Source organism: Cnephaeus nilssonii (assembly GCF_951640355.1).
Source record: "Cnephaeus nilssonii genome assembly, chromosome: 3".
Lineage (NCBI taxonomy): Eukaryota > Metazoa > Chordata > Mammalia > Chiroptera > Vespertilionidae > Cnephaeus > Cnephaeus nilssonii.
The window spans coordinates 40979294-41002386 of record NC_137074.1 but is presented as its reverse complement, the minus strand read 5'-3'; the positions used below and the strand labels follow the sequence as shown (position 1 = coordinate 41002386).

Here is a 23093-nt window from a genome sequence, read left to right as displayed (position 1 = left end):
GAGAGACCCCCCCCCCATGCACGAATTTCATGCACCGGGCCACTAGTAAAACTATAGTAATCAAGACAGTTTGCTATTAGTAAGGATAAGTGAATAGAATATAACAAGAGTCCAGAAATAGACCCACATTTATATAGCCAATTAATTTTAAACAGAGGCACCAAAAAGATTAAATGGAGATGTATATTTTCAACAATGAGAATAAACAAACAGATATCTTTATGGGGATTAGCTTCACATCATACACATGAATGAATTTGAGATGGATCACAGACAAACATAAAAGACTATAATGCTTTCAGAAAAAGAAAAGGACAATTTCTTCATGACCTTGGAATAGACAAAATACAAAAAGCACACAACAATAAAGGAGAAAAAATATTGACTACATAAAAAATAAAGTACTTCTGCTCCCCAAAGTCATCATGAAGAAAATATATAGGTAAGCCACCGACAAGGGAGAAATGCTAGCAAAAGACTTACATCTTTATATAAAGGATTCCAAACATTCTGTAATGAGACAAGAAGCCTAAATAAAAAATGTCCAGAGACATGAATAAGGACAAATTGCAATAAGCATATAAAAAGGAGTTAAAAATCATTTGTCATCATGCAATTTAAAATCATGGGATATAATAGAACATCTGGAATTCTCATAACTGTACATAAATGTACATAAAATGGCACATACAATCATTTTGTAAAACTTTATGACCCAACAATCCTATTAGTTATTTCATAATGAAATGAAAATATGTCCACAAAGCATGTTCATAATAACTATTTATAACCACCCCAACTCCAAATAATCCAAGTGTCCATAAACAAGAGAAAGAATAAATAGTAGGATGTTCATAAAATGAAACACCACTGAGTAGCAAAAACAAACTGGGGGTATATGTAACAACATGAATGAAGCATATTTTGAGTAATAAAGACACCTACAAAAGTGAACACCTTGCATAATTCCATTTTTTTTTAAAAAATTCAAGAACAGTTAAGACTTACCTATGAAGAGAGAACACAGAAATATGGTTGCCAAGGGCAGGGAGGGAGTAATACACTGAAATCGGCACAAGGGAACTTTCTGGGATGATGGAAAGGTTCTTTACTGGGTTGGGGGAATGACTGCCAACAAATGATATAATATAATCCTAAAGTCTATGCACTTTGTTGTCTACAAATTTTACTTGAACACAAACCATTTTAGCTCAAAAATCAGAATTAAAAAGTCTGATTTTTCAAAGGGCTCTCTGCCACTCCCCAAAAGAGCTGTTTGGAGACATGTGGACTTATCTCCATTTACAGTAACTTTGTCTTTTAAGCCAGTTAGCTCTTAAAAATAAAACTTGGATTGTTTTTAAATTCACTAAATTTTATGGTGAAATGCTGCTCATAAAATTTGTCCTAAATCTCTTAATCATTAAAAATACAATCCATCATTCTATATAATAAAAGCCCACGTGACCGTTCCAGCGGAATGACCAGAAAGACCCGTCACTATGATGGGAACTGAACACCAGGGGGCAGATGCACAACGCAGGAGCTGCCCCCCGGTGGTCAGTGCGCTCCCAGAGGAGGAACGCCACTCGGCCAGAAGCCGGGCTTATGGCTGGCGAGTGCCACAGCAGTGGCGAGAGCCTCTCGGCGGCAGCACTAAGGAGCAGCGAGCAGGCAGGTGGTAAGGAGCGATGGGTCCCGGACTGCGAGAGGGATGTCCACCTGCTGGCTTAGGCACAATCCCTGGGGGTCCCAGACTGCGAGAGGGCGCAGGCTGGGCTGAGGGACCTTCCTCCCCCAGTGCATGAATATCATGCACCTGGCCTCTAGATGTATAATAAAAGCTGAAATTACCCTAAAGGTTGTCTAAACCCTCACCTCCTTTAAAGAAAAACAGATGCTTAGATGAAGTGACTTGTCCAGGATCATATTCATTTCAGAAATAAAAATACGTTACATATATCATACATTGTCATCCTTTGCAAATACTAATACTTGGGCAAAGAAAACAGCTTACCTTTAAATGAAAGTTGGTTAAACAATTATGTGTGTTTTAACTGGCAACTGAGCAAGCATCAGGAATAACAACTGTCATTAGAAGGTTAGAATATTTTATATATAAACGTGCACTATCAGTTATATTTCATTTTTTAAATATGTATTTTTATTGATTTCAGAAAGGAAGAAACATTGATGAGAAAGAATCATTGATCGACTGCCTCCTACTGGGGATCAAGCCCACAACCCTGAGCATGTGCCTTTGATCGTAATCAAACCTGGGACCCTTCAGTCTGCAGTCCAACATCCTATCCACTGAGCCAAACTGGCTAGGGCTCAGTTATATTTCAAAGAAAGCACATTTTCCATGGACCAAGGCATTTCCAAATTCTCCCTGGCTAGCTATTCATGAAAGATGCACTTTCTAGTTCAAGAGTGTTGGTCTTGCCGAAACCGGTTTGGCTCAGTGGATAGAGCCTTGGCCTGCGGACTGAAGGGTCCCAGGTTCGATTCCGGTCAAGGGCATGTATATTGGTTGCAGGCACATCCCCAGTAGGGGGTGTGCAGGAGGCAGCTGGTCGATGTTTCTCTCTCATTGATGTTTCTAGCTCTCTATCCCTCTCCCTTCCTCTCTGTAAAAAATCAATAAAATATATTAAAAAAAAAATAGTGTTGGTCTTTACAGCTGGTGCGTTTCTATCAGGCCCCTTTTTCAGGAGATGTACTCATCATCTATAAACCTGTGTAACCAAACAACTTTGAAAACTGCAGTTAGAGAAAAGCATAATGGTATTCTTGTACTATAACGCAGGGTAAATGTAGTAAAATGTAATTCAACACAAATTTGGCAGTGCTGGTTGTGATGAGCAAAGAGGCTTAATTAACATGCTTAAATGATGAAAAAACACTTAATTATATAGGAAAAATTTTATTAGATAAATATAATTTCATAAACTTTAAAAATTACTGAGATCTGTACAATAAGTAACTACATTTACTAAAAATGCAGAAAATGTTTATAGGCTTATATTGGACAGCCACAGTGTCTGAGGTCCAAAATTTTAAACTAAGTGTTGCTACAGTATTTACAGTTACTAATTACTCATAAAAATCTAACAGTCACCATTACTACAAACATATAATTAAATATGCTGTATTTTTGTAGGAATGTCATTCAAGTTATCTCACATAAACAGCACATTAATAATGTTTTATTTTTATGAAAATAGATTAACTCATTTCAGGATAGAAATAAAAGTGTCTCTAAAAGGGGACCCAAAATTAATAAAACATGTTTTACATAACTCTTTGGTGTGTTACTTTTATCAATACCTACGTATATCATACACCAAATTGATCTTTACATAAAAATACAAACATGAATGATTTTCCCTTTTCCCTCAGACCCCAATAACTTTTCAGATTAGCATACTTGAAAAACTTTGTGTAATTTAAATTTTTTACTACACTTGACTCCTGCCTATCAGATAAGAGTCTCAAGTTTATCACCCAAGCCCAATAGCCCAATTTCACAATCTTACGCAGCAGAAAACACCCTGGTGTAAGTAAAGGTATTTCTGAACAGGGTGATGTGCCTCTTTTATCTTCTAACCAGGACAGTGCCAGAGTTTGGGTCAGGTCTGGGAAGCCTTCAGATATAATGGAAATTAAAACCCAAGGCGGATGGTTTTTAAGAGAAATTCACACTGTAAATTCTCCTCTTTCTTCATTCTCAACCTGGCAGCAAACCTGTAGTTCTACCAGCCAACACCCTATTCCCCTTGGGTGAACCTAATGCTTGCTAAAGCTGTGGCAGGCTGCTGAGTCATAAAACAGCTGACGGGCCATTTTGGAAACTGACTTGGTGCTTGCTACTATCTTCAGTGGTACAGCCTTCAGGCAAACATGTGAGGAAAATAGATTTGAGACCAATAATTAACTAGTAATAACACATGTAGCATCTTACTCCGGTTTTGGCAGATAAGAGTAAGTTAATTAACATCGTATTTTCCAAAGAATTTTAAATAAATATGCAAAGGGGAAATTTTCTGAGATTCCTGGTTATGTAGTAATAGTTTTACAATATGAGTATTAGCAATAGAAAACTATTGGAAACTTACAGACAACACTGATATTCTCTTAAACAAATAGAAGAAAACCCTTTTTCTTACAGTTATAAGATAATCTTCCTTTAAGTGGAGTAGGTTTTCAACAACAGAATAGGGTAAGCATTATCAGTAGATGCATTTACTTTTTTTTAAATATAAAGTTTTTAAATAACTTCAAATAGGAATACAGGAAATTACATCGACCACGCCTTAACCTAAGCACCATACAGGTGAGCTGACTTGCCTTGCTGCAGTGGTTAGAGACTGCTTGATGGCTTCATAGTCCTTCTCCAGTATCAGCAGTCAGTCTAGTTGATGGCAAATAAACACTGCTAGGTAGATGTAATGCAGGCCCCACTGAATGTCATTTTGTTATAAGACATTCTAAGAAAAGCAAATTCCATAATATCCTCCATGAAATTACCCTACTGAATATTTTCAGCAATATTTCCTATTCTGGAATGTGAATTGGTAAGTGTAGCCAATGTACATTTTATTGAGCCTATTTGGAATATCTAAGTTAAAGAAGGACTATTTATAAAAATTAATATTTAAGCTGAAATTCACAACACAATATTCTTGCATTATTGAAACAAAGGTTGTATTAGCAAGAAAATAGTTTACCAGTGAACAAAGGTAAAGTCTTAATTCTTGACTATTCCCTATTAGCCCAATTCAAGAAATCTTATATTCATGAAATGGGGGAAGGGGTGGAAGGCTGCAAAATAAATCTACAAAAAAGAATTATATTGTCAACTGTATGGAAAACTTTAGCAAAATCTTATTTAACCATTTCCATATAGTTTAAAATGTACACAATCATTAAATATGCTTAGGGGTGGGTAATAGTTCTTAACCCATAAAATTTAGCGTTTTAGACTTTGTTTCACTTACATTCTATAGCTATACCTGAAAATATACCTTATAATGAAACACTGGGCAGATTTCCCTTTGCTGTAGTAGTCTGCCATAACTCAGATAACATATACGAACCTAAAAATAATAGGATTCTTGTCTGACATGCTTTACACTATAATCTAGCTTACTGAAAGGCAAGCCACAGAAAGAGGCTCTTCTCTTTATTTTTTATTTAATTACTCCAACATTTTGATTTGCACAATTAAAAGTGTTTGCAATATTTAAATACTGTCCAAACTTGTTTTTTATTGATATAGTTGAACTTTACAACAGTGTCATAAAATATTATAAACAATTTTCAAAGAAAAAAAAGCAAATTTAAATATATTAACTAGATTAAAGCATGCAAAAGATTAAATGAAAACACATCAAATAATAATATGCTAATGATAGCTAATTTACCCACTTTATATTCTGCCATAAAAATATCACTAAACATCAATTTGAAATTTTGTGAATGGACTTGATTCCCGATTTATGTATAAGATATGATACACATTTTGCATATGTATGGTTAACTTTACTGGTGTGTTACGTACATTAAGAGAAGTTTGGTATTGGTATATATTTACTACCCACAGTGCAGTAAATAATGGTTAGAAATGCATTCTCCTAATTTTCTCTATGAACTTAGAAAGCAGTAATGAATTCATAACATGGTCACTAAGGGACCAAAATTTCTTACTATTCACATTTACTTTTCCCATGAAAAGCTTCAAATATAACTCTAATAAAAAAATAGAGTTTTCAAGGCAAACTTTTCAGCATAATTTACAGAAGCAGATTTAAATAGAAGACTCAACAAGTAAGCTAATACTCAAAAATACAATTAACTATGAATTACCTTTTCAACCTTGATATTAAAATATGGTGGCCTCAGCAAGAGGCTGAAATGCCATTAGGAGCCCCACAAACACAAGGGACAACCCAAAGAGATGGAAAATGTCTATTCATAAATTTTAACACGTTCAGATTTAAATTAAAGGGGTTGAGAGTGCTTCATGTAAATCCTTTTTTGTTTGCCATTATAACTTTGAGTGGGTATGAACTACAGAGATTTCAGAAAGTAATTCTGCAGAGCTAGTGTGGCCATTACCAACCAGGATGTCACACTGAATTTTAGGAAAGGAGTTGAATGGCTCCCACAAAGTACTACTGCTCTTTTAACAAGTAGATGAGTCCATTGTGGAGAGAGTCAAGATGCTCCTGTCGTTGGTATAGAAAGGATCCGATGCACTCCATAATCTAAATAACAATAAGAGAAAAGTTTGCTCACCAGGACCTATGTTTTAATTAGAAAAAAAATGTATTCTAAAACTTAGAACCAAAATGCAATTTGAATATTAAAATAATCACTGATTAATTTTTAAATGCTAAAAGGAAGTTCTTCTTACTTGATGAGTTTAACAAACATTTCATTTATATTATACAAAACTTGAGGAAAATAATGCTCTAATCATCCTCTATCTATATATATAAAAGCCTAAGTGACCAGACCACTGGCTGGTCGCTATGATGTGCACTGACCACCAGGGGGCAGATGCTCAATGCAGGAGCTGCCCCCTGGTGGTCAGTGAGCTCCCACAGTGGGAGTGCTGCTCAGCTGAAGCCAGGCGCCAGATGCTGGGCTCACAGCTGGCCAGCGCAACTGTGGTGGTGCGAGCCTCCCCGGCCTCCGTGGCAGTGCTACCGAGCAGCAGCAGTGGGGGGTGGCAGGCACAGCGGGGCCAGGATGAGTGGGAGAGGCACGGCGCCCAGCCAGGGCTCTTCCCCGCCCGCCCGCCGCTTCGTGCACTACATCCCCCAGGTGTCCTGGATTGTGAGAGGGTGCAGGCCAGGCTGAGGGACCCCACTGGTGCACAAATCTGTGCACTAGGCCTCCAGTATAAAAATAATAGCCAAAATTTAGACATTCATTAGCATTAAAACATTTTCTAGAGGTAGCAGAGTATAAGACTCTCTTAAAACCTTAATTTAAAAAATAAGTATATTATTAAGAGTTATGCACTGAAAAGCAACTAGGCTGTATTTTGACATCACAGAAGCAAACAAATATCACACTTAACAAAAACTTTGGAACAAAATAGCAGTGTTCTTAATTTATTTCTTTTCAGCTATAAATTCTATTCTAAATATTTTAGCATAATTAGTTTGAATGTTGTGAATGATTTATTCAATAGGCATCAAAGACACCTCTAAGTCTAATGAAATTAGGGTTTTCATTTAATTAAGAACAAATGATCTTTTACCGGTCTGGAAAAGTCAACTACTGTCTGAATGATAAGGCCCATAAAGCAATCTTCTATATATATAAAAGCCTAATATGCAAAATGTCCCCTTGGGTGTTCGACGGACTGAAGTCGATTGCTCGCTATGACGTGCACTGACCACCAGGGGGCGGTGCAAAACAAAGGAAGGCCCCGGCTGGCAGTCAGGGAAGGGAGGTCCTGGCCAGCAGCTGGCAGCCGCTAGGGACCCTACCCATGCATGAATTTTGTGCACTGGGCCTCTAGTTCATTACATAATACTTTATGTGCAGCTGTATTAATTTAAGCTTAAGTAACTTAAGATCAAAAATAGCCTGCCATACTTAAAACAGCCTAACCTACTTTAAGGATTACTAAGTCAAAGCTGGCTTTTCTTAAAAGACTAAAACTATTTAACAATAAGTACATTTTATGTAATTTTCTAGGATTCCCACTTTCCTTAAAAAAAAAAAGATGTTAGAGGAAGAGATTAACATTTAAAATGGCCCATATTCACTTTTATCACATATCTGCTGTTTGAAGACAGTGGTGGCCAATCAGTGGTCCCGAAAGGTTGCTGACCGCTGTTCTAAGAGATTCTGTATGTTCAAATTTAAATCAATTAAGTGAGCAGTCATAATGAAGTTTGGACCCTGGAAATTTTACAAAGTTGGCAAAGAGGAAAACAAACAATAAGAAGACCAATGGTTTACAGAACTTACTAGTTTCCAGGAAACCTTAAACAGTATCTACCTTAGTTTAAGGAAAGGCTTGTTCACTACCCTGTTTCTAGCACCTAGAACTTCGCCTAGTATAGTACTAGTAGGCACTCAGTATTTGTAAAATACATGAATGAAACAGAACTATCAACATTTTTTAGAATAAGTATTCATGCAGGAAAAAGTATGCTCAGACATATATGATAAAACATAAGTATCAACACCCCAATTATCTGGAGTCAAGTTTCCACTCCCAAATTGCCAATGTTTTTAATATAAATTTTTCTTCTTTGCAACTACTGCTTACATAAAAATGTTATTAGATAAGGTTTCCTCCATTTATTTTTCTTTTCAAAGCACACATGTGCATTCCTATGTCAAATATCATATTTGACAGAACATTAAATACCTGAATTACATATCAACTATTAACTCCTTTCTAATTAGAAAACAGTTTTGCTTAGGATGAAGTAACTGTTGATAAAACACATACAGAAAATCATTTATTGCTAAAGTACAACTCTTTAGGGTACAACATGACATAGCCTTTCATATAGCACCTTGATGTTACCTTTTTAAAAAAAATATTTTATTGATTTTTTACAGAGAAGAAGGGAGAGGGATAGAGAGTTAGAAACATCAATGAGAGAGAAACATCAATCAGCTGCCTCCTACACAACCCCTACCGGGAAAGTGCCCGCTACCAAGGTACATGCCCTTGACTGGAATCGAACCTGGGATCTTTCAGTCCACAGGCCAACGCTCTATCCACTGAGCCAAACCAGTCAGGGCTGATGCTACCTTTGAAAACAAGCTTGCAAAATGGCAAATTCCTTTGACAATCAATTAATCAAATATAAGTAGAATTTTTATGCCTGGATAGTAAAAGGTCAATCAGCAGAGAAATCTGTCCTATAAAAGCACTAGTTATATTCTCAAGCGATGCCCTTTTATGTTTAATATGTTAATGGAATAGACCAAGGGCTTCTACATCTGGTAACAAGTAGCAGCCTTGCCCTACCGTTTAAATTAGACATAAAATAGAAATGTAGAATAAAGGCTGCTTCAAAATCAAAACAGAAATGCCAAACATATCTCACTAATACAATTACATGTAAAAAACAGGAATAAAACTCTGTGTCAAAATAACTTTCAAAGTTCAAATACAATCTTAATGGAATTGTGGCAATTTCCTATAGCCCTTTGAAAACACCAACTGGTTTTACATATTATATGATTTTTACCACTAGAAAAAAAAAAAAAGAATAGATCTCAAAACACTTTTTAGATTATTAATTTAAAGAACAAAAAGGAGATAATTAAAGTAGCATCTGATAATTAAAACATTAGATGTTGGACAAAATTAGAAAGATATTTATAGTCTGTCATATAAGATATTAATTACTGTTAAAGATTTTATTAAGAAAATAAAAAAAAAAGAAAGTCCTACAAAAAAAAAAAAGAATATGATACAATTCTAAGTGAAAAAAAGTATAGATGGTAACAGCCAGCTTTAAGAGAACAGGCTGAAATAAATCACATAATGCCTGGGGCAGGCTCAAGAGGGATAATGCAGTAAAAAATGACTATATAAAGATAATGGAGACATATTACCTAAATAATATCAAGAAAGTGGGAACATATATAACAAAGAAAAATATTTTTGGCTCATTTAAAATCAATTCTAGTTTTTTTGTAACAGTGAAGATGTATCCTGTCATTAATGAGAACTTCCTATTGAAGTAGAAAATTTTAAAATTCTGTGACAGTATTATAGATATCTATAGTATTCTTTTATTCTAACTCCCACCTTAGTTCTATGTAATGAAGCTGTCTTAGTAAGTAAAATAATATACATTCAGTCCTTTTGGAACTTCCTTTGGGAAACTTTTTGGCCTGGTACATGACAAAGCTGCTTTCTCATAATGCATTTTACAATACAATTGTGTAAGTCATAACATGTAAATTCCAATAAATTTAACTGCTCATAATAATTCTTTTATGTGGAATAAAATTATTACAAAATGATATCACAGCATTATGAGAATATTTTTGATTATATGTTATGATAACTAAGTAGGACTGAAACAACAGACATTATATTAACATAAAAAAGCTATTTACAAATGCAACTTTATCATAAAGACGTGGCTACAATTAAAGGCAAAGTGGGAACTACCAAGTTCACCAGTAAAAGTTACCTGAATTTTATCATGCATGAATATCATACTCATCATTTTTAAAACATAAAGTTAACCAAATACTAAAAATTCCTTTATTAACAGGTAAGAGTTGTACCTCCTCCACCCTTCATTCTCTATTCTTGTTGTACTTTCTTAAAAAAAAAAAAAAAGTGTTTATTGATTTCAGAGAAAGGAAGGGAAAAGGGGAGACGGGAACATCAATGATGAAGGAGAATCACTGATCCACTGCCTCCTGCCTGCCCCACACTGGGGCTCAAGCCCAAAACCCAGGCATGTGTCCTGAGTGGGAATGGAACCAGTGACCTCCTGGTTCATGGGTTGATGCTCAACCACTGAACCATATCAGCCGGTTTTTATTTCTTCTTGCTATACTTTCCAACCTTTTCCAAGCCATGGCACATATAGAAAGTGATACTATTCACACAGTGCACTATGGACAATGGAAATCACCATCTATCCCTGCTCATCTGTAACCCTTCATGCACACCAGTGCATTGCTGTTTTGATTTTAAGAATATGATATCATCGACCTAAAGAACACCAAAGTGTGAAAAGTTATTACTACTCCTTAATATCCCCTAAATAATAATATCCCCTAAATAATATGTCTCTTGGGGAAATATATGAAGAAATGAATACATTTCACTTTCAAATAAATTTAAGTGGAATTTACCAAAAAACTGCATTGTTTGTTGTGACCCACAAAAGCAAGCACTGATAAATCTTTTAAGAAATAGATCTGGGGCTGGCTGGCATTGCTCAGTGATTGAGCACGTCAGGGCACATGCCTGGGTTGTGGGTTAATCCTCATTGGGGGGCGTGCAGGAGGCAGCCAATCAATAATTCTTTCTCATTATTGGTGTTTCTCTCTCTCCCCGCCTCTCCCTTCCTCTCTGAAATCAATAAAAAATATATTATAAAAAAAATAGATTTTAGAGGAGACAAAAATGCAAAGATTCTAATAGACCATAATTTAAAGAGCCTGTTCTAGCTTAACAACTTTTAATTAGACCATAAATACCAAGTAAAAACTTAAAAATCACAACTGATTATAAACCTTATTACAGAGATAAAAAGGAGTAGGAAAACAGCAATACAGTCTTGTGTGTATAAATACCGCAAAGTCTCAAATGACTGACTAGAAAATATAGACCAAGAATAAGAAAAGCAAGATCTTTTGATTTTACTATTATATGTAGATTATTTTGTACTGGTAAATACAAAAACCAACCAAACAAAAATATATAGGAAATAAAACAGTAGCATAGTAAAAAGTTATAAAAACCAAATATGAATACCATATACACACTCCTATTACCACATTTTAGAAAGATTATGAAGCAAAATTTTTTGTTCATTAGATGAAAAGTCTCTTCAAAGGTGCTTTCTCTTCCTTTGTTAGCAATAGAACCCCTTCCCCACAGCCATAAAGTGAAATCTACCATCAGAGTGCTAATAAATAGCACACTGCCTGCTTCAGTTGGTAAAACCAGCTGCTGATTTATTAGGTATCTAGGGATGCATGTTCATCTGTTCCAGTTTACAGGACACTCATCTGCAGCAAAGGCTACTTAGAGAAATTTCACACCTGCTGACATGGGTCGGACTACATCTTCCTATTACTCGTTCCAGCATTCTTCCAACAGATGCGCACGCTGTTTCGCCTTCTGAGAAACAGCACAGGGAGTCCAGGCACTTGATACTTGGATTTGTTTCAGTAAGCTGGAGAAGTTGCAGCAGAAAAAAATTAGTTATTTTTTCAAAAAGCATTAAAAATTACAAGCACTTTAAAACTAAAAGTAATGTATATAAACATGTTTTCTGCAATATGAAAATATATGATATGAAAGGCTTAATTTAAGAGTAATCGTACAAAAATATTTAAATTTGAGATTAAGTAAAATAATTATACAAAAACAATGAACATTATTTAAATATGCAAAGATTTTGGATTTTAATGTCAATATTTTATTATGGTTAAAATTACATCAACTACTCAGAAGCATAATGAATTGGAATTCTTGAGGTTTTTGTTTAGGTGAAATGCTTCTGTAATTTCAACTAAAATGTCTAGCAATCAAGAAAAATGGAGTGTGAACTATTTTGAAGCCTGGGAAATAACAACCAGGCAGGATCTAATCCCAACCTTCAACAACTATAATAATTATAACAACAAAAATAGTAGCAAATACTTTATGCAGTGTTATTATATGCCAGGTTCTAAGCACTTACATATATTCACTTCATAATTATCCTTGAAAAAAGTACATAATTTACCTTAAATTGCTGAGCAACTCTTAAGTGCCAACCATACCCTTAATCAGCTCATCTTACTTTTTTAAAAAATTAACTAATGGTACATGTATTAAAATCAAACAAGTGACTAAATAGTACTATTAAAATGTAAAAATAAATTAATTCCTGAAAGTATGCATGATCTATACTGATTCAGGCATAAATAAACACAGCAAGATAACTTTAAGACATACTACTAATAATTTTAATCCTGTTAAATGAGGAAAAAATGGTATGACACAGAGTTAATGAATCCCAAACCTGGTTTTGATATTCAAGAATACTGCTAAATTTCTCAAGGTTTGTCATTTTAAATAAACTTATTTTCATTTACTTTCCTTTACATATGTAACATATTGCATAACAAATCTTTCAAAAGTATAAAAGAAGAACAACAAGAAAAATAGATTCATTTGAGGGTTGCAATTCACAAAGGTTGGGAATCACCAAGTGTTGAGAGCAGGCATGACAATGGGGGACATTTGTGGAGACACTCACAATGGACAGAAGAGATGGACAGGGTGGAATGTAAATAACCTGGCATTGAGAATGAACCTAATCAACTGGTGAAGTCCTGCAAAATCCCTGCACAGAGTAATTCTACCTAATACCAAGCAGTGCAAGTCAACACAGTTCCTGATTGGGAATTGCCCGACTGCACCAATCAATGTCCTAGGATCTGGTAAGCACTGAGAAATAACCAAATTTTCCTTTTTCCTTTACAATACCCTTGGTTTAGGCTGTTCACAGTATTGTTTCTTAAAATGTGAGATGTTTACAGACATTTCACGAAAAAAAGTTCTGTGGCCAATTTAGTTTAGGAAACACCATTCAACAAAAGTCTGAGTAAAGGATTGTCTGAGTCAGTGTGCATGGTCAGTCTCCAAGGGGAGAGTGAGACACCGAACAATTCTGAAACTTTTTTTCTTTTTCCAATAACAGCCCCCAAGCCCCAAGGGAACATTAATCAACATCAGGAGGAATGATAATATTCAGAGGAATAGTTTAGGAAATGCTGGTTTAGGTAACAAGATTTCATCAGTTTTCTCCTTGGGTCCCTAGACTTCAGTTCCACCATCTCAAAATCACCCTCTGGAGAAAGCAGAGTCCATAGCTCCCCCATAATGCTCAAAGGAGAAAGTACAACACCTTAGGGAGACCCCTAAGGCCCTATATAAACGATCTGAGGCTGCCTTTCCTGCTTAACTTACCAATGTTCCTGTAGTCTCCACACTGTCAACCAGGCAGTGTTCCTTGCCTGGGGTTACGTGCCAGGGCCTGCCACCAATCAGGGTCAGAAGGCTGACCCCGACACCATGTTCAGTTTAAATACCATCATCTCCATGAAATCTCCCTCACCTCTCCAATTATCCGGTAATCTCTTTCTGGATTCTATTCCACTGCCTGTTGACATCACTTAAATGACACAAACACTTAAATTCAATTTATATTTATTAAGCAAGGAACTGTGCTTAATAAAGGATAATAGAGAAGTCAGGAACAAATAATGGAATGCTTATTATGTGTGTGCCACCTCCTATGTAAGATGCTTCTCATGGATTATCTAAGAATTATAACCACCTTTTGGGATAGGCACCATATTCATAAGCATTTTATAGATGAGGAAACAGAGAGGTTAAGAACTTATTCAAGGTCACCCAGCTAGCGCTTGAGTCTTGGTTTCTTTGATTCCAGAGCCCAAACTTCTTTACTATGACATTATACTGCCTTCTTATAATTATGGCATGAGGCAGACCACAAATATCAAAAGAGAGAAGGGAAAGCTCACACCCAGCTGTTGTTGGTAATGGTGGGAGGGCATGGAAGATATGGTGAAAAAGATGGCATCCGAAATACACCTTGATGACCGAATGGGATTTCAATAGCTGGAGATGGTGGAGAGAGAGCACTCCAGGCTAAGTGAAGACAATGAGTAATAATTGTGTGTGGGCAGAAAAATATGATGTGTATTCAGTACGTTTAGCCTCAGCATAGAGAGAGTAGTTGTTATTTTTGCCCCCTTGCAAAAAGACCAGTGCAACTCAATGCGTGATCCCCAAATCAGTATTATCCAAAAATAATTGCTGACTCATGAGGATATAGGTGTTTCTGGACTCTGAGAATAAAAGATTAGAAAATTTTAAGGTACTTTGACATAATACTTTTATAACTGTTGAATCTAAAAATAATTTTAAAATTGGGGCATATTTTATATATCTTTTAAATTTCATTTCCTAGTAATTAATTTTTATTGTATTTTTAAAAAGTATTGGTCTGTGATGGACTGGAAATTAAAAACAACAAAACAAAACAAGCAAACAACTAACTTGTCATGCACATTTACATGGGAAGCCCTGAACTAGACCAGAAACCAGAGAGATCAAGGAGTTTAACAACTGTGCTTTGCCTATAGAGCTAGTGTTCAATCAACTGATGGAAATTCACTGAAGATGACATCTGTAAAGTCAGCAGCTAGATGGACAGAACACTAATTAGGTAATGATCTTGCTTTGCATTCATCACCTTTCACTTTAAAATCTAAGGGCAGGTATTAATATATGAGCAACCCAACAGAGTAAACATCTTGAAATGTCAAAAATAATATAAAGAAACTAGGAGCCCAGCGCACTATTCGAAATCGTGCGGCACCGCCCACCCTAGAGTTGCTGGTCTGGCCCTGCCTCCCTCTCCGGCCCCCGAAGCAGCCGCGGCCGCTGCTGATCAGGCCCTCCCTCAGCGCAGGCGTGCAGAGGTCCCTGCTGCCCTGCGCGCAACCTCCTCCTGTCTGGTCGACCTGTTATGGCGTCCCAACTAATTAGCATATTTCTCTAATTTTATATATATGTATAGATGACTTCCTCAGGTCACCTTTTGAACTAAGAAAAGTGTTTTTTTTCCCCTAAAAAGAAAAAAATCCCAGCTGCTTTGAAAATGCTGAATGCTAGTTAATTGTACTTTTGTATCCTATCTAATAAAATAGTAATATGCAAATTGACCATCACTCCAAACACATACAAGATGGCCGCCACCATGTATTCAAAGATGGCTGCCCCCATGTGGACATAAGATGGCCGACAGGGGAGGGCAGTTGTGGGCGATCAGGCCAGCAAGGGAGGGCAGTTAGGAGGGACCAGGCCTGCAGGGGCGGACAGTTGGGGGGGGAGACCAGGCCTGCAGGGGAGGGCAGTTGGGGGTAACCAGGCCTGCAGGGGAGGGCAGTTAGGTGTCGATCAGGCTGGCAGGGGAGTGGTCAGGGGGTGATCAGGCTGGCAGGCAGAAGCGGTTAGGGGCAATCAGGCAGGCAGGCAGGCAGGCGAGCAGTTGGAAGCCAGCAGTTCTGGATTGTGAGAGGGATGTCTGACTGCCCGTTTAGGCCCCATCCTAAACAGGTAGTCTGACATCCCTTGAGGGGTCCCAGATTAAAGAGGGTGCAGGCTGGGCTGAGGGACACACACACTCCCCCCCCCCTGCCCCGTGCATGAATTTTGTGCACCAGGCCTCTAGTAGATCTATAAAATAACACTACACTGTTGTCCAGCAAACCTTCAAGCTCTATCACTTTCCCATACAGATCTTTGATCTCATATTTAGGAACTGGGAGCCCAGCCAGAGTACATGTTGCCACAGTTGCCAGTATAACTGGGGGTGGAAATGGGGTATAGCATTTAGAGAGGAAATCAATACTTTTTTTTTTTTTTACTAATTGTAAATACTATAAGAGAAAAGTATAGTAATGGAAGTAAGACCTTACCTGGTGGCACAAAGAAGAAACTTTTAATTTATGAGAAATTTTGATTAATTTGTACGACACACTCCATCACTTTCTTCCCGGGAACCACCACGTCATTTAGAGCTTGAAGGGCTCCCAAGCAAAACAACTACGGAGATTCAACATGACTATGTATGGCTAATAACAATTTTCATGTTTATAGAACTTGCCTTTCGAAATAAATTTTGGCTCATGGCTCTATTTCCATTATTTTTATATCAGTGATGGTAAACACTTAGAAGTTTCTCCCATTAGAAGCTTCTACAAAATATCTTCCCTAAATCTCCTAAATGTTAAAAAATTTTTATACATACATTTCTAAATCTTTTAATCACTTTATTACATATTACCTATCAAATCAAGTAATGTTTTTAAGTTTAGATAATAATTACCAAGCTATTAACCATATTTGTTCTTTTGTCCTTAAAACTGTTTTATATACTTGATATTCAAAATGAGTGCCCTTCATAGCCTTAAAGGAGGTATTTGGAAAGGAGCCTTACACTATCATTATGAAAGGAGAAAAGTTTGTGTTTAAGAAAATGTTTTTCCTTTAAAGGTAAAATCAGAAGTCATAAAATATTACTGATTCCAAATTTAGTTAAGAATAATAACATCCCTAAAACAAGTAATAGCTTCATCTCATTATTAAGAACTAGAGGCCTGGTGCATGAAAATTTGTGCACTGGAGGGGGCGGGGTCCCTCAGCCCGGCCTGCCCCCTCTCACAGTCCGGGAGCCCTCAGGGGTGGGAGACGACCCTGCGGTCAGGGGAAGGCAATGCCCCCATCACACCTTTGCTGCTGCCACTGCCGGCAGCTAAAGCCTTGGCCTTGGGCCAGCCCTGGGCAGCTGGGCAGCCGCCATCCGAGGCTTGCCTGCATCTCGGGCTGGCCCTGGGCGACTGGGGGGCTGAGGTGACTGGGGGACTCCGGAGGCAGGCACGCAGGGTGGGCCCGGCCGTGCCACGCGCCTGCAGCCCCAGCAGGGCTGAGGGGACTGGGTGCCGCCATCTTTGAGGGCGTGACAGTCAATTAGCATATCCCTTCCTTATTGGCTGTGGGCACTGTCATCTTTGTGAGGGCATGATGGTCAATTAGCATATTCCCTCTTTATTAATAGGATTGCAACAGGCAGCCATTTGATGAAGGCAGTTAATAACTGCTCTGTCTTACTCAAGGCCTATTTCTCTAAAACATGCCTCAAGCTTACAGTTACTCCTCTAAACTTCCTTCTTTCCTTCTCTCCAAGTAAAATGAACAACTTGGAAAGATAGTTATAAATATAGGTACACTACCTCCACACTGTCTTTGAGGGATCTCCTAAGAGGACATTTCTGTACGTGTTGCCTAAATCTAACTATGAAAATATGCATATAATAATTATATTTTAAGGTAAGCTTATTTTAATAATTTTGCTTATTCCTAGTTTCAAAAAGATGGACTCCTTTATTTTAATAATGTTGTTACATAAATAACAATATATAACACAGAATTTGTAGTTTAGGTGAAGAAAAGTATCAGTATCTATGAAAAATGGTAAGATCCCCACTTTTGATGGAGGGGGTAAAGCAGAATAGCACTAATTAATGCACCAAGTCATGGCAGAGCTGATATTAAGAATTCAGTTTTCTAAGTATCAATCATTTTACAGCATGTCATAGGAAAAGTGAATGGTAGAAATACTGCCAATACTAATTATTTTCCTTCATTTTAACCTCCAGATGAAAAAGCTGTTCAGTAAGTCAGCACACATTTGAAAATAATACTAGTTTTATAAAGTGTCAGTCATATTTATCAGGCACGCATCTAGTTCCTGCCACAGGAGGAGCCTTATTAATATTATAATTAGTCTTTCAGTCATTAAGGTTTTCTGTCACTGCTTTGCTAAATGAGGGAGTATCTGTACCTTTGTCACAAGAGAGAAAAGGGACTTGTAGTTAGTTGAAACTGCTTAAAATGTGTTCTCTTTGGTAGTGGCAGGTTTCGGGTCTGAGGTGTAAGCACCTGGTTCCAGAATGAGAAAGGTCAATAGCCATAGCATCCTAATGCTATCCTTGTGGTTGTTAGATACAGCCTGAAAGAGGGCATTCAGAGCAGTAATGCAGAGACAAAAAAAATGACAAAGCAATAGAGGCCTCTGAGGCAGGTGACAGTAGAGGGAGATGACTAGAAGACCCTAGCCCACTGCAACATTCAGGGTGCAGGGTAGCCTTCTGTCTTATTTTGCAAGGCCAACCAAATTTTGAGTGCAGAAAAATATGAAATTTCAAGATAGAAAATAAAAGAGGATATTATATAACACTTATTTTTAAAAGTGATCTTTATCTAAAAAATAATATGCCAAAGGCAAAATACATGAGAAGAAAAATATTCAGGTTATATTTCATTCAACCAATGAAAATTCAGTGATAACTAGAGAAAAACTGCAGATCAGGGTTATACCCCCTGCAATTTTACTAAATTCACATTCATAGTTTGAGGATTCTTCTGGCTTCTTGTTTATAGGAAGGGAGACCAAATGTCAAGGGAATGATGAGAAAATTCACTTTGTAAAAGTTACATAGTTAAAAAAAAAAAAAAAACAGTAACCAGGCCCCTGTTATTTAATAGCAACATTCTAAGAACCCAATTCTCAACTGTACTGTACATTTTAATGGGCATATAAAAGTTAAGGTGCACCAGACCCATGTCTTTTAAAATAGCCAAATTTGCATTAGAAACAAAATAAAAATTCAGAATTCTTTTAAATTTCTTTTCAATTAATATTAATAACCAAGAGTTGATTAATTATCTTCAACAATTTCCATTTAGGGCAAGTCAATAAAGGAATCTAATTTTAAAAATATGTCTTCCAAAATAATTTAGATTTTTCATATTATTATATCTGTAACATGGTTTGATTTACAATCTACAAATAGTGTTTTTTTGTTTTTTTTTTAAGTTTCACCACTTACTAGGATTTATCCCAGGTGAGACAATAGCACCTTCTTGACCAGTAATTACAGAAGGCCTCATTTAAGAGTCATTGAGAGGGTTGTGAGACTTTAAGTGAAATGACATATGATGAAACCAATTTTATCATAGGCTAATTGATATAAACAAGAGTTAAGTCCCTACAGCATCTCATTAATGTTACAATGAAAAGCCATTAAATGAAATGATGTTATTCAAAGACATGCTGTACAATATACAAAATGGTAAGTAGATCAAGTAAAAATACATTAGTGGTAAGAATTATCCTCCATAATTACTACAACTCAGAATATTTTGCACATCCCAATAAGGTTGTCAGGGTTTATTTCTCAAGAGGGTTTATTAATCAAGCCCTCATAAATTCATACTTTTTTATTACAAAGATATAACTATTAAAATTTATAAAAAGAACTGAGAGTTTGTTGAATATCAGTCAACAGAAAACTATTCAGCACCAATCCTAAAATTCATTCATTTGATCATTCAATTCAAGAGGTAGACTTAGATAAGCAACTCAGTGTCTAACTACATTAAGATGTATAAAATGATACACAACTACAACTTCAAGTGGGAAAGTGATTTCAGAAATAATAGAAATAGCATGACATATTTTCAAAAGAAGTGACAAGGAATAACTTCTTGAATATAAGACAATAGGTTGTGAAAATACCTTACTAGTTAGAATTTGAGATGAAGTATGATTCAACAGTGTAACTCTAAAGGAAGATTAATAAAGTATACAGAATGGACATGTAAAAAAAGTAAAGATCAGAAAAAAGGAAACAAGTAAACAAAAACAACAATGTGAGAAACAATGAGTTATTAGTAAAGTAGAACTAAAATATCAGGCCAGTTCTCCCACAGCATGCCCCAAACATGAGAACTTAGCGGATACGTCCCCAGGAAGATCCAGCGCAGTACTACCTAGTGCACGTAAGAACTGTCCTGCTGGCTGCAAGCCTCAGCTAGCAGGTGCCTACTGTCCTCCCCTCTGTGCTTGCTTTCAGCAAATTCATATGCTGAGCTGACTGAACCCTTATCTTCTTCCATCTAGAAGGATAGAAAAGCAACAAGTCTCATATTACAGACAATACTCTCACTGTATGCAGGTTCAGAATCAAAACAGTAAGTTGGGGTCCACAATCTGTGAGGCACAAATGAATGTTCACACACCACTACATTCATTTACTATCACAAAAGAGAGCTAGCAGCAGCTGCTTACAGGGCGTACAACAAAGCGCACAAAATAAAGCCATGATTTTCCAGTGCACAAAGGACAAATTAAAACCAGGTTTCCTTCAATAAAATTAAATTTCTTCTATTAAGCAAATTCCCTGTCACCAAGATTTAGGGTTCTCATTGCAAAGATAGGTCCCATTTTGCACCTCTCATGCTCCCTTCTCAGAAGACTTCTCTATTTACAAATAGCTAAACTAATTGGAAACTTTCTACAATTATGAATCCTCACTGAATAAAACACAGAATTTTCCTCATTTCTATGTATTTTCTGTCTTAGAACTGACTAATAATTATTTCAATGAAAAATACATATATAAAAAATAAAGTACAGTAGGTCCTCGGGTTACATTGGCGATCCGTTCCTACGGCGCCACGTAAGCAATGTTCGCTGTAAGTCGGAACCCACCTACATAAGCACCTACTTCACTCACATGGAGCACATACACAGCAGTAATGAAGTGAAACGGTAAAAAAAAAATTTAAAAGATAACAATTCCTGACCTTTACTTGTGGTAAATAAATAATAAAAAACATAAAGCACATATGTATGTACATACGTTGAAATGACGAAACATTTTTTTTTAATAAATAAATGGGAGATGGCGACGTAACCACGAAACGACATACGTCGAGTCCGACGTAACCCGAGGACTGCCTGTAGTAGAATTTTTTGGTTTCAAGGGTACAATAAGTTTATGTAAAGATAGCATTTCACAATAGCTTTGCCTATTATACAGGGAAGGAGAAAATACTCAATGATTGTTCTTTTATTCAAAAGAAAATTGCTAATAGTTTTGTGCTAATGGTTCTTAGGGTACTGACCTGATTAAATATTTGAAATCTGTTAAAGGTATTTGATATCTGTATAATTTTCCTCTCTGTAAACAATCAAGCTACCATGGATCACACCCAAGAATATAGGTCAATGCAGTTCAAAACCAAGATGTATTCAAAAGTGATAGGATGCACCAGGAGATGTATGTGGGCACATGTTCTTCATGCAGCTGTGAGCAAACGCCCACCCAGTGGTCACTCACTGCTTATTTAAGCAACTGTTATTTCTCCCTGGCCTTTGGTTGAGCACAGCATTTCTTCTTTTTTCCTTTGACAGTGATAGTAAGGAAATAAATTACAGTATGTAAAATGACCATCTGATGGGTGAGGAACCTGGAAGCTCAGAGAGGTGAACTACTTTGGTTAGGACATATAGGAAGCAGTGCTAAGGACAGCATTAGCATTTGACAGTCCACTATCTCCCCTTTCTTAGTCCACCTGATTGGAGAGTGGCTTGCAGCAAAGGCTACCTGATCAACATAGCCTGCTATCACTGTGTTCTTGCACAGATGGAAACTATTTTGTTACATGATTATGGAGCCTGAAATCTCTAGTTTATGATCTTTTTACCTCATTCTTTTTTGTGGCTTGATATAAGTCAACACAATATGTAAAATATGATTTCATAAAAATATTATGATTATTCTCAATGCAAAAGTTATCTTTACTTGACAAAAGAATGTTCTTTAAATAATGAACTTTCTTATTGCCTTAGAGTTAATTAGCTGTTCAAATATATAATGAATACCCACTGTTTTCAGAAAAGCACATACAGATAAAATGTGATATACATATTTGGCTCAACCAAAGGTGAAGACAAATCTTCAAGATTGTTTTAGTTTTAAACATAAAATTTAGTTGACTACCACTTACACTCATTTGTATATTCATCTATAATTCTTTTAACTGTAATTCAAAGTAGAATATTTCAAAAATCTTGAAGCTAATAATAAATTTAAAAGATTTGGTAAAACTTTAGAACAGCTCAAAATTGTAAACTCACAGAGTTCCATAAGAGGTTAAGTGGTGCTTTGTCAAAAATATTTATTTGATCAAGTGAATGTAGAGATTAGAAACCTTGAGAATAAAAAAGACTTAAAAACTATAGGGTATTCAAAAAAATGTATACATACTTTAACAGCTGAAAGCTCAATTTTGAAAACGAAATGTATTTTAATAAACACTGCCTTTATAATTATTCAAAGTGTGTGCATACATTTTTTTGGGAAATCCGATATATATATACTGCATATGATTAAGAATCCACAAAATACTGATAGAATGGGAAACTGAAGAGTGCCAAAATTAAACAAATATTTTAGTTATATTACTTTTTCTTTTCAAACCAGACTGGAATTAAAGTTAACACTATATGATTTTGGTATCTTGATACCAATAGTTCTAGGATGAAAGCTTTCATTTTCTTCCATTAAAAGACTTCTCTAGATTACTGGGTGTGTGTTTTTTGTGGTAACTGACAGAATGGGACTGTCTGTAGAGACAAAGGTATATATAAGAGATATAAAGTATATGTTCAATTTATAGATGCACTAAACAGAAGCAAGGATATGAAATGCTTCAGCAGCCATTACAATGTACAAAGACAAATATGCACATGAATTTACAACACAGATTAAGGCAAGATAAAAAATGAGCAACTCTCACTTTCAAGTAACAGAAACTTAAAACTTTAAATTTTGATGAATTTCGTTAGCTTAAATTTCTCAACATGCAGGAGCATTCTTAAATAGGAATATGACAAGCAGAAGCATTAGAATTATGCTACAAA

At 36.1% G+C, this 23093-nt stretch overlaps 1 protein-coding gene across 3 annotated transcripts in view; it reads right to left on the bottom strand.

Moving 5' to 3' along the window:
* Window positions 1–4586: 4586 nt before the first annotated feature.
* The window catches only part of ATP11B (ATPase phospholipid transporting 11B (putative)), a 116058-nt gene continuing 97551 nt past the window's right edge, over window positions 4587–23093 (bottom strand). For 2 of the 3 annotated variants that reach the window (XM_079766407.1, XM_079766408.1), the window contains 2 exons: window positions 11782–11915; window positions 4587–6269 (listed from right to left, as the gene is read on the bottom strand). In XM_079766407.1, the coding sequence (XP_079622533.1) occupies window positions 6188–6269; window positions 11782–11915 (216 nt within the window). In that variant the 3' untranslated portion in view covers window positions 4587–6187. Of the gene's footprint in view, window positions 6270–11781; window positions 11916–11936; window positions 20282–23093 lie in introns of those variants that run through there. The other variant, XM_079766406.1, reaches the window with a different exon arrangement.